The sequence below is a fragment of the Tenrec ecaudatus genome, chromosome 9 (assembly GCF_050624435.1).
Source record: "Tenrec ecaudatus isolate mTenEca1 chromosome 9, mTenEca1.hap1, whole genome shotgun sequence".
NCBI classification, from domain to species: Eukaryota; Metazoa; Chordata; class Mammalia; order Afrosoricida; family Tenrecidae; genus Tenrec; species Tenrec ecaudatus.
The window spans coordinates 111,487,073-111,501,005 of record NC_134538.1 but is presented as its reverse complement, the minus strand read 5'-3'; the positions used below and the strand labels follow the sequence as shown (position 1 = coordinate 111,501,005).

The 13,933-nt window shown below is 46.1% G+C and overlaps 1 protein-coding gene across 1 annotated transcript in view; it reads right to left on the bottom strand.

Annotated features, from left to right (window-relative positions):
• ABCB4 (ATP binding cassette subfamily B member 4) overlaps positions 1 to 13,933 on the bottom strand; it is a 96,021-nt gene that overhangs the window by 20,462 nt on the left and 61,626 nt on the right. Inside the window, exons 18-21 of the mRNA XM_075558461.1 lie at positions 12,509 to 12,613; positions 10,028 to 10,105; positions 8,882 to 8,965; positions 7,647 to 7,850 (exon numbers count right to left, since the gene is read on the bottom strand). Coding sequence (XP_075414576.1) covers positions 7,647 to 7,850; positions 8,882 to 8,965; positions 10,028 to 10,105; positions 12,509 to 12,613 — 471 coding nt within the window. The remainder of the gene's footprint in view (positions 1 to 7,646; positions 7,851 to 8,881; positions 8,966 to 10,027; positions 10,106 to 12,508; positions 12,614 to 13,933) is intronic.

Genomic DNA, 13,933 nt, shown 5'->3' with positions numbered 1-13,933 from the left:
AAGGGAGTGCAAAGGACAGACTCTGGGGCCAGAGCATGGCACCCCATCAGACCTGACTGGAGGACACGCCTAGAGGTCAAAAATCAGACCTTGATCTATTTACAGGATTTTCTTTCTTTAAAAATTTTTAAAATTCTTTCTTTAAAAAAATTAATTTATTCTTTCATGGGCCATTGGTTTTCTTTGTTGTTGTCATCGTTGTGAGCTCTTTGTCGCTCTGTCTTGCTATGCCTTGTTTTTTGGTGCATATTATTATCTCTACAGATCTATCCAGATAAGATAGGCTGGATGAACAGTCTGGAGGAGACAACAATGGGATCAATGGTTCCGAGGGGATCATGGGAGAGAGGGAGGCAGGGGTAAGGAGGTGTTGCTGACCAACCCAGGGACAAGGGAGCAACAAGTGATCTAAAATTAGTGGCAAGGAGAGTATGAGAGACCAGGTAGGGATTCAGCAAGAGCAATGTAATGAAGAAATTACTGAAACCCAAATGAAGGCTGAGCATGATAGTGGGACAAGAGGAAAGTAAAAGGAAATAGAGGAAAGAACTAGGAGACAAAGGGTATTTATAGAGGTCTAAATACAGCCATGTACATATGTTAATATATTTATATTTACATTATCTAGGTGCATATAGGTTTAGTATTAAGGCAGCAGATGGACATTGGACCTCCACTCAAGGACTTACTCAATGCAAGAACACGCTGTTCTATTAAATTGGCATTCTATGATGCGCACCTTTCCGACACGATCGCTGAAGACAAATGAGTACATAAGCAAATGTGGTGAAGAAAGCTGATGGTGCCTGGCTATCAAAAGATATAGCATCTGGGGTCTTAAAGGCTTGAGGATAAACAAGCAGCTACCTAGCTCAGAAGCACCAAAGCCCACATGGAAGAAACACACCAGTCTGTGTGACCATGAGGTGAAGAAGGGACCAGGCATCAGACATCAAAGAACAAAAAATCCCATCATTGTAAATAAGGGTGAGTGCAGAGCAGAAACCCACAGCCCATCTGTAGGCAACTGGACACCCCTTCCTGAAGGGTTGCGGGGAGGAGACCAGTCAGTCAGGGTGCAGGGTAGCAAAAATGAAAATACAAATTTCCTCTAGTTCTTAAATGCTTCCTCCCCCGACTATCATGATCACAATTCTACCCTACAAATCTGGCTAGAACAGAGGATGTACTTTGGTACAGATAGGAACTGGAAACATGGAATCCAGGACAGATGACCCCTTCAGGACCAGTGGTGAGAGTGGCAATACCTGGAGGGTGGAGGGAAGGTGGGGTAGAAAGGGGGAACCAATGACAAGGATCTACATATACCTCCTCCCTGGGGGATGGACAACAGAAAAGTGGGTGAAGGGAGATGTCAGACAGTGTAAGATATGACAAAATAATAATTTATGAATTATGAAGGGTTCATGAGGGGGGAATGAGGAGCTGATATTAAGGGCTCAAGTAGGAAGCAAATGTTTTGAAAATGATGATGGCAACAAATGTACAAATGTGCTTGACACATGGATGTATGCATGGATTGTGATAAGAACTGTATTAGCCCCCAATAAAATGATTTTTTAAAAGCCTTCATTTAAAAAAATCAAGTATTGATTAAGCAAAATTGTGCTATGACCAAATTGTTGATAATTAATATTTAAAATGTCCAATTGCATAGAGTCCTGGTGTTATAGTGGGTTGTGCATTGAACTAGTAATTTCAAGGTCAGTGAATCAAACTCACAAGTAGCTCTGACAGAGAAAGAGATGCTTCCATAAAGTTTTCAAGTCTTGGAGACCCAAAGGGCCGTTCCACTCTGGCCTATAAGGTTGCTATGAGTTAGAATCTACCTGATGGCTGTGGGTTTATATGTATGTGTGTGTGCACATCTATATACGGTCGTCATGAGTTGGGATCGACTCGATGGTAGCGTACATTTTGTTTTGGATTTTATGTAAGATATATCTCATACATATGAGTTATACACACATAGCATCTATTTAGTCAAAGTCTGGCTACGTAAATATGTCTGTGGTGCCATAGGGTTGTTTTTTTTCCTTCTTTCTTCCTTTCTTTCTTTCAAGGGAAAGCAGCTCTCCTTTTGTGTATTAAAAACACAACCAAAGCCTAATGGTTTTAAAGTCTGCAAATTTAGACGCTTGCAGCCCTGGACCATGGTCCCTGGATGGGATGGACACACACACACACACACACACACACAGGCAGCGGAGGCAGAAGATTTGGCTCTGGGGGGTGGGCTTTCAGGTTTTGCCCCATAGCCAGGCAGTGGCAGCAGCAGGGGGGTAAAACCAAAACCCAAGCTCGTTGCCATTGAGTCAATGCTGACTCACAGAGAACCCCGGTGGATTTCTAAGACTGTCACTAGTTATGAGAGTAGAAAGCCCAGCCTTTTGCCCGCGGAGTGGCCGCTGCTTTCGACCTGCCATGTGGATCACAGCCCAACACATAACCCCTACACCATCGGGGGAGGCAGCTGCCTCCGAGACAGTTGCTTCTGATGCTCAGGTAGGAGTTACAGCAGACCAGACAGGGCCTGCTCCACTTTCTCCTTTGTCACTTACCATCTCTCCCCTCCCACAATTGATGTTTCTGCCAGTCCCTCCAGCCTTCACCAAGCGCTCCAGCAGCATCGGCGTGTCGGCAATGGTGACAAGGCCTGCTGGAAGCCAAGTCACCTGCCATCCTACTTCTCAGCACACAGCATAGACGGTAAGCAATCCAAACCTGTGCACATACGGATGCTAGCCACTCCTCACTACAATTTGCGATTTCACATTTCTGCTAACAGGCAAAGACTCCTGTCCGACTATTTTGTACTCTCAATATACTTCAGTCAGTGGATTAGAGCCCTGGCTGGAGAAGACTACTATTTCTATTCTCGTAAACAGTTTTAGTCTCGGCGACCCACAGGGGATCGCTCGGAGTCAGGACAGGCTCGATAGCAGGGGGATTTCTGTCAGTTTGGAGGGCTGAAGTGTGAGGTGCCAGTGATGCATCCTGGTTAAGGTTCTCTATCAACGTGGCTGGGGTGTGATTCTCATTGGCTTGGCAGTTATCCAATGATGTAATTTGGCAGTGATGTAATGACGTAGTAATCCTCCATTTTTTGATTTGATGTCATCCTCCACTTAGAGGTCTGAAGTTGTTCAACTGAAGCTAATCAGTTGAAAAGGGAATTTTCCTTGGGGTGTGGCTCTCTCTGGTTTTCATTTATTTTTGAAATATATAACATTAAGTTTAAGGAATTTAGTATGTCATCAAGAATCATAAGATTATGATTATTTTCATCTGTTCACGTCTCATGCACAGTGCAGGGCAATTAATTATTTAATATGGCTCTTCTAGCTACAGCATCAAATGACTTTTGTTTTCCTGATGGTCCTGAATAAGAAGATGAGGGGAGATACTGATTGGATCATATGTTGCAGCTGTTAGTGTCGCTCACAGGGTTCACTGTGATTACCACCTTGCTGGGTATGAAGCGAGACATCTCTGAATCAAGAAGGGGGAGCTAATACTGGCAGCAAAAGGGAAGAGACAGAAGTGTCTTTTGGGCCTCAAGATCAGTACACATTGAACCTCCCTGATCCAGGAGACAGCCATGAGGATTCAGCAGAGGAGCCGCAGCAGACCCAGGAGCCAAAGCATGAGAAAGAGTAGCTGATTTCTGAACCCGCGGAGCTGAGTGCTCTGGGGCAGAAGGCTGGCTTGTGGAGGTGCCTTTGGCCATTTAACCGGGACATATGAGTTTGCTGACCCACAGAACTGGAGCTAAGTGTCTATAGACCGAGGCTTATGTTTGAGTGCCCTGCCCTTTGAGCATGTAGGTGTAACCCCACAGAGCTGGAGCAGGGCAAAGCCCAGGGGAAATGACTGAGGGCCAGAGAGGCCTGACTGCAGGGCTGCATCCTGAGTATTTCTCCCTGAACAGTAGCCCATTAACTTCCCTTATAAGCCCCTTCATTGTGAAAATCATTCGTGAGTTCTGCATGGGCAGGAGGCTCCCGTTACATAGTGGTTATGAGTTGAGTTGTTAGCTGCAAAATCAGCAGTTCGGAACCACCAGGAACTCGGAGGGAGAAGGATGGGGATTTCTACTCCTGTGAGTAGTTACACCTTCAGAAACCCACTAGGGCAGCCCTTTCTTCCCTGCCCTGTAGCATCACTGTAAGCAGTATACCCAGGTCCTCAAACTATGGCCCGAGGGCCACATGTGGTCCGCTGAGGACATTTATTCAGCCCTTTGGGTGTTTTTGCCCTGTTTTGTCTTTTACTTCAAAATAAGATATGTGTAGTGTGCATAGGAATTTGTTCATAGTTTGTTTTTTAGTCCAGCCCTCCGACGGTCTGAGGGAGGGTGAACTGGCCCCCTGATTAAAAAGTTTGAGGAGAAGGTGAGTTTTAGGGTTTTGGGTTTTTTTTGGTGCGGACATTGTAATGAATTATTGAATCCAGTCACAGAAGTAGAGAGAATAGAACAAAAAGGGATGGAGGGTGGAGAAATGCTTGACCTCGACCTTGTTGCAATCAGCTTTGGGAGCCAGAAGTCTTACATGGATCCCGTATCATCATTCTGTCACATACTGAGCATGACAGGCTCAAATAAGTCCTCAAACACAGTCCTTGTTAGGCCCAGGCTACTATAAAGTTTTGCACAACTCTGGTTGTTGCACAACAAGCAGGCACTTGGAATCTAAACATGCCAGTAAGTGAGAGCAGGTCTATATGAGGGTGTGGCCTCCCCTCCTAACAAAACAAACAAACAAACAAACAGGAAAAGCTCTGCTGGGCGGAGCTTTGGTTGTACACCCCCCCCCCCCAGGCAATCATCAAACTACTCTCTCTGAGCTAGTGCACCCAGTGGCATCGCCGGGAAGGTTCTCTCTGGTCACAGTACATTTTTTCATAAAAGCAGTTTTGCTCAAACCGCGTTTTTTTGTGTGTGATGGCCAATTTAAGAGAACAGCATGTGGCCTTGAAATTTTGTTTCCTGCTCTGGAAAAAAGCCACAGAAACTGTTGTGATGTTGAACACAGCCTTCAAGGACAGCGCTGTGGGAACAACTCAAGTGTACAAGTGGTTTTCTCATTTCAAGAAAGGTGAAATGTCGATTAATGACAAACCTGGTCTGGATGTCCATCAACTTCCTGAAGGGATGAAAATGTTGGCTCATGGTGCATCTGGAGTTCGTTCCACCAGGTCAGACTGTTCATCAAGCTTTCTATCCAGAGGTTCTGGAAAGACTGCATAACAGCGTGCAACAAAAAGGGCCAGATTTGTTTGCCACCAGGACTGCGCACCTGCTCACACAGCCATCTCAGTGCGCCAGTTTTTGGTAAAAAACAGCATGCCTCTCTTGCCCCTCTCACCTTACTCACCTGACCTCCCTCTGTGTGACTTCTTTTTGTTTTCTGAAATGAAGAGGAACATGAAAAGACAGCAATTTGACGACATAGAAGAGGGGAAGGCAAAAACCAAAGGAGGTGCTGTCAGCCATCCAAACAGATGCATTTGAAAAATGTTTCCAAGAGTGGAATTGCAGATTTGACAAGTGTATTAAGTGTAATGGAGAGTACTTTGAAGGTAATAAGGTTGTTTTGTAAAAAAAATTTAATACACGGCTTTGAAAAAAATTCTGTTTGTGGGGGGGATACCCCTTTTGATGCATGTAAATGTATACACGTATTCCTATTAGGTTATAATGAACACTAAAAATAACTCCAAACGGGCCACGCTGCGACATTCTTCCTCGGACCGCCTGGAACAGCAGAGGTTCAGCAGGGAGGGGCTTGGCACATTCTCTAGTATAACGCCTCCTTTCCCAGAAGGAGCAAGGGAGGGCCAGAGAGGTCAGGGCTTCCCGGTCCCACACACGGAGTAGCAAGGCCATGGCTCACGACCCATTGTTTGGGTTTCGTCGGTCACAGTGCTGAATTCTAACTGCTTTACTTGTGCCAAAATTCTGACTATTTTCTGTGCTGCCAGTCATTTTCAATGCTTTCTTTCACGTAACTCGTCCAAGAAAAATTGGTTCTCATTCCACCTACTTAACAATCTTCACTTCTGAACAGTGGGACGAAATGGGATTCAGGGGGGAAGGATACAAAATGCATTTCATTTTTACTTCAGGCGTTTAGTTGTGACAAGTGGAGGCCAGGGATACGATGTCCAAAGGTGCCTACAGCAAGCGAGAGGCCCTTCGTGGACTTTCCAGACCCAGAGATGCTTCACCCCAGGAGTCACCACCATCCCAGGGAGCTCTGTTCAGGAGAGGATGCTGGGAGGACATGAACAGGACACCTTCTAGTCAAAACCTGGGAGTGGTCCTAGCACTGCATTGAGTGGCCGTGCCCGTAAAGAGATGGGAAAGGGGCTTCAGCAGACGTTGCTGACGTACAGAAAACGTCTTCTCTCAGGTCACTCAACTCGCGACTGCTTCCTTCCCTTGTGAGGGGAGGGACGTGCCCTATCACATAGCTGTGGGGAAGGCCCATTGCAGTCACGCTGGGAAAGGCCTCTGTAGAGTGTCGAGGTCTTAAAACAGCATCACCATGTATATTCAGTATCTGCTTTACCTTCCAATGCTCTTTCCATAAAGCACATTTGCACAAATCAGAGTAAAAATATTCATGACTGCAGTCTACGTGTAAATATTTAAATACATTTATATGTAAATCACAGGTTTATCGTTAGACACGTTTAAAGACATTTGAAGAGATCAGATGGTGCAGCTCCTGAGCCACTGCTACCACGTGGGCTCTGGCAAACAGCAACCCTGCCGGCGGAGTGCAAAGGTCCCGCGGAGTTTCCAAGGCTGTGAACCATGTGGGGCAGCCCACTGAGCGGCCAGTGGGTTCAAGTAGCTCATCTGGGGTAGAAGCCAAGCTCTGAATTTGTCACAACTGGATTTGAATTCCAGTCTGACTCTTACTTCTGTTTGAGACTCAGGCATCCTCACTTGTAAAACCAGGTAATGCCAGCTTCAAAGGGCTAGTGGGAGGATCCAATGAGACAGTGCATTGAAATACTTGGCACAGTAATTGGTACACAGTCAGGGGCAGATGGATGGGCACCTCAGTTGGGGGTCACACATAACAATTGTGAGGATGGTGCGGGGTTGAGCGGTGCCCATTCTGTTGTACATGGGTTGCTGTGAGTCGCAGCCAACCTGAAGGCATCCAGCAACAGTAAAGGCGCCAATAAATGGTCATCCTTTTGCCATTGTAAGCAGACCAATCCAAAATCCAAGGCGTTACTGCCACCTGGTGGTCGTACACTTTAAATACAGGAGTCCCATCTCAGAAGGGAAAAAAACCCTCTCAAACATTGGCAAATGTTCTACCCTGCATGATTCACTTAAAGTCCCTCCAGAAAAGATGAAATGTACTTTAAAACCCAGAAGTTCATTCTGAAACTACATATTAAGTGCTTTTTATAGGCTAAAAAGCTATATACATTAATTACATTCAAATGTTAGGCATTATTAATGCACTAAAATAAGTTGTGCAGAGAGTGATAGGGAGCACAAATAGTACATTACTAAAATATGCATGTCATGCTAAGCACTTCAAATGGAAACATGTCCGAAGAGAGTCTTATTCTAACTGAAGGCTTAGGTGACTCACCTTTCCAGCAGCTTCCAGTTCTTTTTTATCCCTCTTGGCATTTCCCGCCAACATTTTCATTTCAACAATTCCCGACACAGCGATAATCGGAACAACCAATAGCAGCAAAAGGGTTAATTGCCAACCGTAGGCAAATGAGATGATAATGCCGGTTCCGAGGTTAGCGGTATTCTGCGCAATGAGCGCCAACCTGGTTCCTGTGGCCTGGGAAGAAGGGAAGAGCAGCTGTGCGCTGGGCTCCAAGGCCCCGGGTCCCCCCGCCTGACGATGATGGTGAGGGGTGCCTGCTGTCCCTTGCTCGAGGTATCGCAGTAAGCCTGCCGCCTGGCCTTGCTGAACTCCTGAGATGCTCTGGCCGACTCACCCTCGTTCTCCTCCACCCCGCACGGTGCCCACACTGTGCAAGCACGCAGTGAGACATACTTTCCCCCGAGGGCACCACTTACAGAGGTCCTGAACCCCAAGGTACCCTGGTAATTTTAAAGACCCTTTGCTTCAAAGGCATAAGCCATGTTTAAACGTACACACCCACCACGAAGCATACACATCAAACCAATGCTCGTTGTCACCTTGTGACACCATAGGACAGAGTAGAACTCCGTGGTCGGGTTTCTGGGGTTATCAGTAGTTACAGAGACAAGTTCCTCATCATTCTTCCTTAGAGCATCTAATGGGCTTGAACTGCCCACCCAGCGCTTAGTGCCCTGTGCCACCAGTATTCCTAAAAGCACGCATGGGGACGAATTGCTGCTTACATCACCCAGAAAATCAGGGCACTTACAGTGGCCATTGCTGTTCCGTCGTCCCCATTGTGAGGAAGGGACAAGTTTCAGAAAACCAGGTCTCACGTGCGAGAGTGGGGACCTAGGCCAGCCAGGGCATGCGTTCTCTGATTCAAAATTAGATTTAAGGGTAGGGTTTTGGTCTGGTGGTTGAAGTAGGAGTGTACACGCTTTCTCACAGGGTTGTGACTTGTAGCATCCCATGACCACAAGGGAAACCAGCCTTGAGGATGGAGCCACTACTGAGGATGGGCACCAACTCAGAGACAGCAGGACACTGGCTCCCTGATGACGCTGAGGCAATTGTTCAATCAATCCTGCAGTCTAACCCTGAACTCTCTCATGGTTTAGGTCAGTTTGGTTGGGTGTTCTGTTATTTCCGGCTGAGAGTATCCTATGTGCTATGTTTCTCTACACTGTGCCAAACAGAAATACAGTGTGCAGTCTACATACTCCTTGGACTTGGGAGGCATCCGTTGCCAGTCTTGTAGAAAGTGCACCAGTACTGTTTTTGTGGTCATCAAACCAGCTCATGTCCTAAGGCACAAAAGATACTTTTATATTAGTTCAAAATTAAAACAAGCCAAGGAAAAGCAAAAGAGACCTCCCACAGTTATGACCTTCAGGAAATATCCACACTGAGCCCGCATTGCAGTTACAGAGCCCTGGCTGCAGCCATGAGGCCGAGAGCATCACTGGTCCAGGAGGGGAATGGATTCAGCCAGACTGTAGTTTGGCTCCCAGACAGCTTCACCTGATCCTATGGGACATGCACACACACACCACAATCTGCATGACACACACTTCTCCCTCATGAGGAAGAAACCAGGGGGCTGGGCATTTGCTAGACACACTCTTTCCAAACCTGCCTTGGGTCTTGGTTTCTCCTTGTGCTCTTTGTGAGAACAAGGATCAAAAGACTATGTCTTCGACACAATTTTAATTATAAGCAACTTATTCGTAGCATCTTTTTTCGTATAAAATACTTTTTCTCTACACAGCAGTCATTAACACAATTCTGAAAAGAAAGATTGTAAACTCAGATTTGCTTCAAATCGGTAAGACTGGCTGGGCTCTTTTGTGAACAGGATTGTAATCACTTCGTGCCAATTGAATGGATTTTGAAAACAGAGAACTCGCGTTTGCCCCTTTCCCTCACATCCCGCACTAGACTGTGAACTTCCCAAAAGGACAGGCAGCGCATCACAGGCTCAGTTACCGACCTCCATAGAAGGGAATGATTAAATGAGTTAATGTGAATACAAAGGTCAAGTAAGACAAACAGAACCCAACTACGAGCATCTGGGGAAATCTACAATTAGTATCCTTCAGTGGTGCACATCAATGCAACATGCCCTTCCCTTGGTTTAAGGGCATCCTGGAATCTCAGTGGATGAGTACGAGGGTCTGTGTAGGCTACAGAGAAGAGCTAGAGGTCCTCTCAGTTCTAGTACCCACACAGAGAGATGACTGCAGAACAAGCCTGAAGAAAAGGCATACATTAAGCTCATTCCCATGAGAACCTTGAGTGGTCTTTGGATACTGAAAAACTTATCCAATGGATCTAAGCATGGGGCATCCTCCGGTGCACATACTCACCTGTCTTAGCATTGCTTTAAAAGCCATCAACCGAAGTCTTGTGGTGAGGATCTCTCCAGCTTTCCCAAACGTGAAACCCTGGTTGAGAAAAAACAAAACCAAAAAACCCACTGGTCCCATTTGGTCATCACCAGTAACCTGATACAAGTGTGTCTATTCATACACACTTAAAATACAGACAAACAAGATTAGTATTTTGTCACACACTTTTTGACAACTAAAGTCTGGGAACAACTACTAATCCAAAATCCCAAATGTACAAATTACTAAGCTACTAATATTTGCTGTTCTGTGTCATGGAGTCGATTCCATTCCATTTCAGCATGACCCTGCCAGACAGAGTAGAACTCTCCCCCTAAGGCAGTGGTTCTCAACCTCCCTAAGGCCATGACCCTTTCATACGGGTCCTCATGTGGTGGTGACCCCCCACCATTAAATTAATTTTGTTGCTACTTCATCACTGTCATTTTGCTGCTATTAGGAACCGTCATGTAAATATCTGATAGGCAGGATGTATTTTCATTGTTACAAATTGAACATCATTAAAGCATAGTGGTTAAACACATAAACGAAATGTCATTACAGATTGTGAAATACTTATTTCTAATGACAAATAAATGAAACTTTGTGCTGAGCACGGGGCAGCATGCACCACAGTCTTCACGCCAGGTACTCCTATGTGGGCGGACCCGCCTGGAGACGGCTAGAGGAGTGGTGTCTCAGTTCCTAAGACCATCGGAAATACCTATGTGTTTTCTGATGGTCTTTGGCGACCCCTCTGAAAGGGTCGTTCGACCCCCAAAGGGGTCACAATCCACAGGTTGAGAGCCGCGGCCTTAGGGCTTCCAAGGCTGTAATCCGACAGGAGCAGATTCACAGGTCTTCTCTGCTCCCGAGCCACTGCTGGGCTTGAACCATCGATCCTTCAGTGGGCAGCTGAGAGCTTAACCACTGCACCACCAGCACTCAGAAACCCATTGGCAGGTGAGGTAATAGAACATGAGCAATAACGGAATCATAAAAACTGAAGAGCACTTCAAAAGTGCTTAGTTCTGGCTTCTAAATCATTCTAAAACAGAGATTTTTCAAAACCTGGAAGGACGAGATTTGAAGGAGAAAGACAAGTATTCAAGCAGAATGATCAGCATGTTCTCAAGACTCGAAGTAAAACTGTTGAACACAGGGAGAACAAAATCCGGGCCGGGAGTGCATTTTGGCACAAGCAGTGCAGAGGGAGGGAAGTTCCCAAAGAATCTGCTGGTTCCCTGACAGTTCCACTTGCTTTCAGACTGGGGAACAATGGGGCCTCTTCTTCCTTTCAAATCTCTTTGCCAGACACGTTCTCTCTTTCTCATTGTGCCATGTCCAAACTGCAGAGGAGCCCAGCGGGGCTTGCTCTTGTACCTCCCCCGGGATGCTCGGAGGAGCCCTCTGCCCACTGCATTAGCGTGGGTGTGTGTGGTGCGCCCTATGGCATACACATCAGACCTCTTCACTGACCCAACAGAACAGGTGATCGCGAGTCTGAGTGTGTGTGTGTGTGTGTGTGTGTGTGTGTGTGTGTGTGTGAACCTAGCCCCAGTTGCCTGTTGTCAACAGTGAATACAGCTTTCATCTCCTTCCTCTCCCAGCAGATGGCTAACATTGACACTGCAGGCTTATATATCAGCCTATTATATTTCCAGTTTCACTCCTTAACCTCCAGGCCTGGAGGCTGGATTCAGTCATCCCACTGCCACCACGCAAGCCAATGGCTTCCTTGTAAAAAGCCCGACTTACTTCTCCCATTGCTTCAGTAGTGACAGGAAAGGAGCATACTGGGCAGGAGTAAGAAACACTGTTTGATGGCTTCGTGGATTGTTGTGTCCACCTGGGACAAAAGGAATTTGGTAGATGTTTATGTAGGGGAAGAAGTGTAATTCGGAGCCAGTCTCACTAATTCATTTTTTGTTTTGGTGAATTCTACAATATATAAAGATAAAGTAATCTATGGATTTTCAAATAGTTGGTTAACTATGCAGAAAAAAAGATCAGAAATGAACTTCAGATTGTATAAACATGAATTCTTTCAGTGTACAATTTGTCCAGTTTGACGGGTTCCGGTCTCTAGTTCAGCGGTTCTCAACCTGTGGGTGGAGACCCCTCTGGGTGTTGTCCGATTCATAACAGTAGCACAATTACAGCTATGAAGTAGCAATGAAAATGATTTTATGGTCGGGGGTGGGGGGGTGGGGGTGGGAGGGTCACCACAACATGAGGAGAACCACAGTTCTAGTTCCTTGCTTCATGTGTGGGCCGGGGGTGGGGGGTGAACTTGGTAACATAATGTAATTGAACGGAGAGGGAAGTCTCAGTTCCTACTACGGAGAAGTTCATTAGTAGTTCATTGACCCTGTCAGGATTTGGAAGCCCCACTAGGCTTTACTCAAGTTCCCTGACTGATTATCGGCTCAACCAGGGGAACGTACGGAGGGCACCTACCTGGAGGAAGAAAGTGAAAAATGAAATGATCCCCAGGCCTAAAAACAGCAAGGAGAACAGGTTGCACTTCTGCTGCTTTACTTCATCATCCCCAGGTCCAAAAATCTAAAAAAATGAAAATCGAAATCATCACTGGGTTTACAAGATCCTTGTGTGTTTCCCCAGTAAATAATGGTTCTGGCATCACATTTGAAAAGCAGGCTGTGCACTCAGGGTTCAGTGTAGCAACAATGAAACTAAAAACCTTCCTCTAGTTCCTGAACGCTTCCTCCCCTCCCAATCATCATGACCCCAATTCTACCTTGCGGACCTGGTTATACCAGAGGATGTACAGCGGTGCAGGAGGGATCTGGAAACACAGGGAATCTAGGACAGACGAACCTGTCAACACCAGCGGTGGGAGTGGCGACACCAAGAGGGAAGGGGGTGTAGTAAGGGAGAACCAATCTTGGAGATCTATGTGTAACCTCCTCTCTGGGAGATGGGCAATGGGGAGGCGGGTAAGGGGAGACGCCGGGGAGTGTAAGATAAGATATAATAATTATTTATAAACTATCAAGGGACCAGGGGTGGGATCGGGGAGGGAGGGGGCTGGGGGGAAAAAGGGAAACCGAGCTGATTCCAGGAACCCAAGCGGAAAGTGAATTTTGAGAGGGCAACGAATGTATAAGTGATTTACACAATTGATGTATGTACAGACTGTGATAAGAGCTTTATGAGCCCCAATAAAAAGATTTTAAAAAAAAGAAAAGCAGGCTGTGAAAATGAGGTTTTTCATCTTTTTTCATGTAATAAAACATTCACCTTTTCCGTGTTTTTCACATGTGCAATGCAGTGGTTCTTTACCATGGGATGGCAGTTCTGTATTTCCCAGGGTTGCAGGTGGTGTCGTCTGTCACATGTGAGAGTTCGTTCCTCTTCCTCTGCACTTGCTGATTCCTCTCCCTGAACTCCTGCTTCCTGCTCTGAATTCCTCGGCACCTCTATCCCGCCTCCCTGCCCCAGAAACTCCATCAGGCCTCTGCCCAGAGAGGTCTTCTCTCATCCTCCAGTGGTGGCCCCTTCTCTAACCCCTTGTTGGCCCTCCTCTCCTGTAGAACACAGATGTCCCTCGACACAGTCTGTGTTTGCTTTGTGTGTAGTGCATCTGCCCCAGGATGAAGTCTGATGTTAGAGCACAAGACTTAGTTTCTTTTATTGACTACTGTTTGTCCAGTGCCTGGAGCATTGCTCAGCATGTGAAAGATCCCTGAGAGTACATATACAGTCCACAAAACTCTTGAATTCCTGGAGCACTGGGTATTGAGTTATTTGGAAGTTTAAAAATACCCCAAGGGTCCCTTCTTTTTCTTCCTTTTCTTTTCCTACTTGTAGTTTTAACTGTAGAATAGACCAGTGTTTAATGCCATAAATAAACTCATAAAA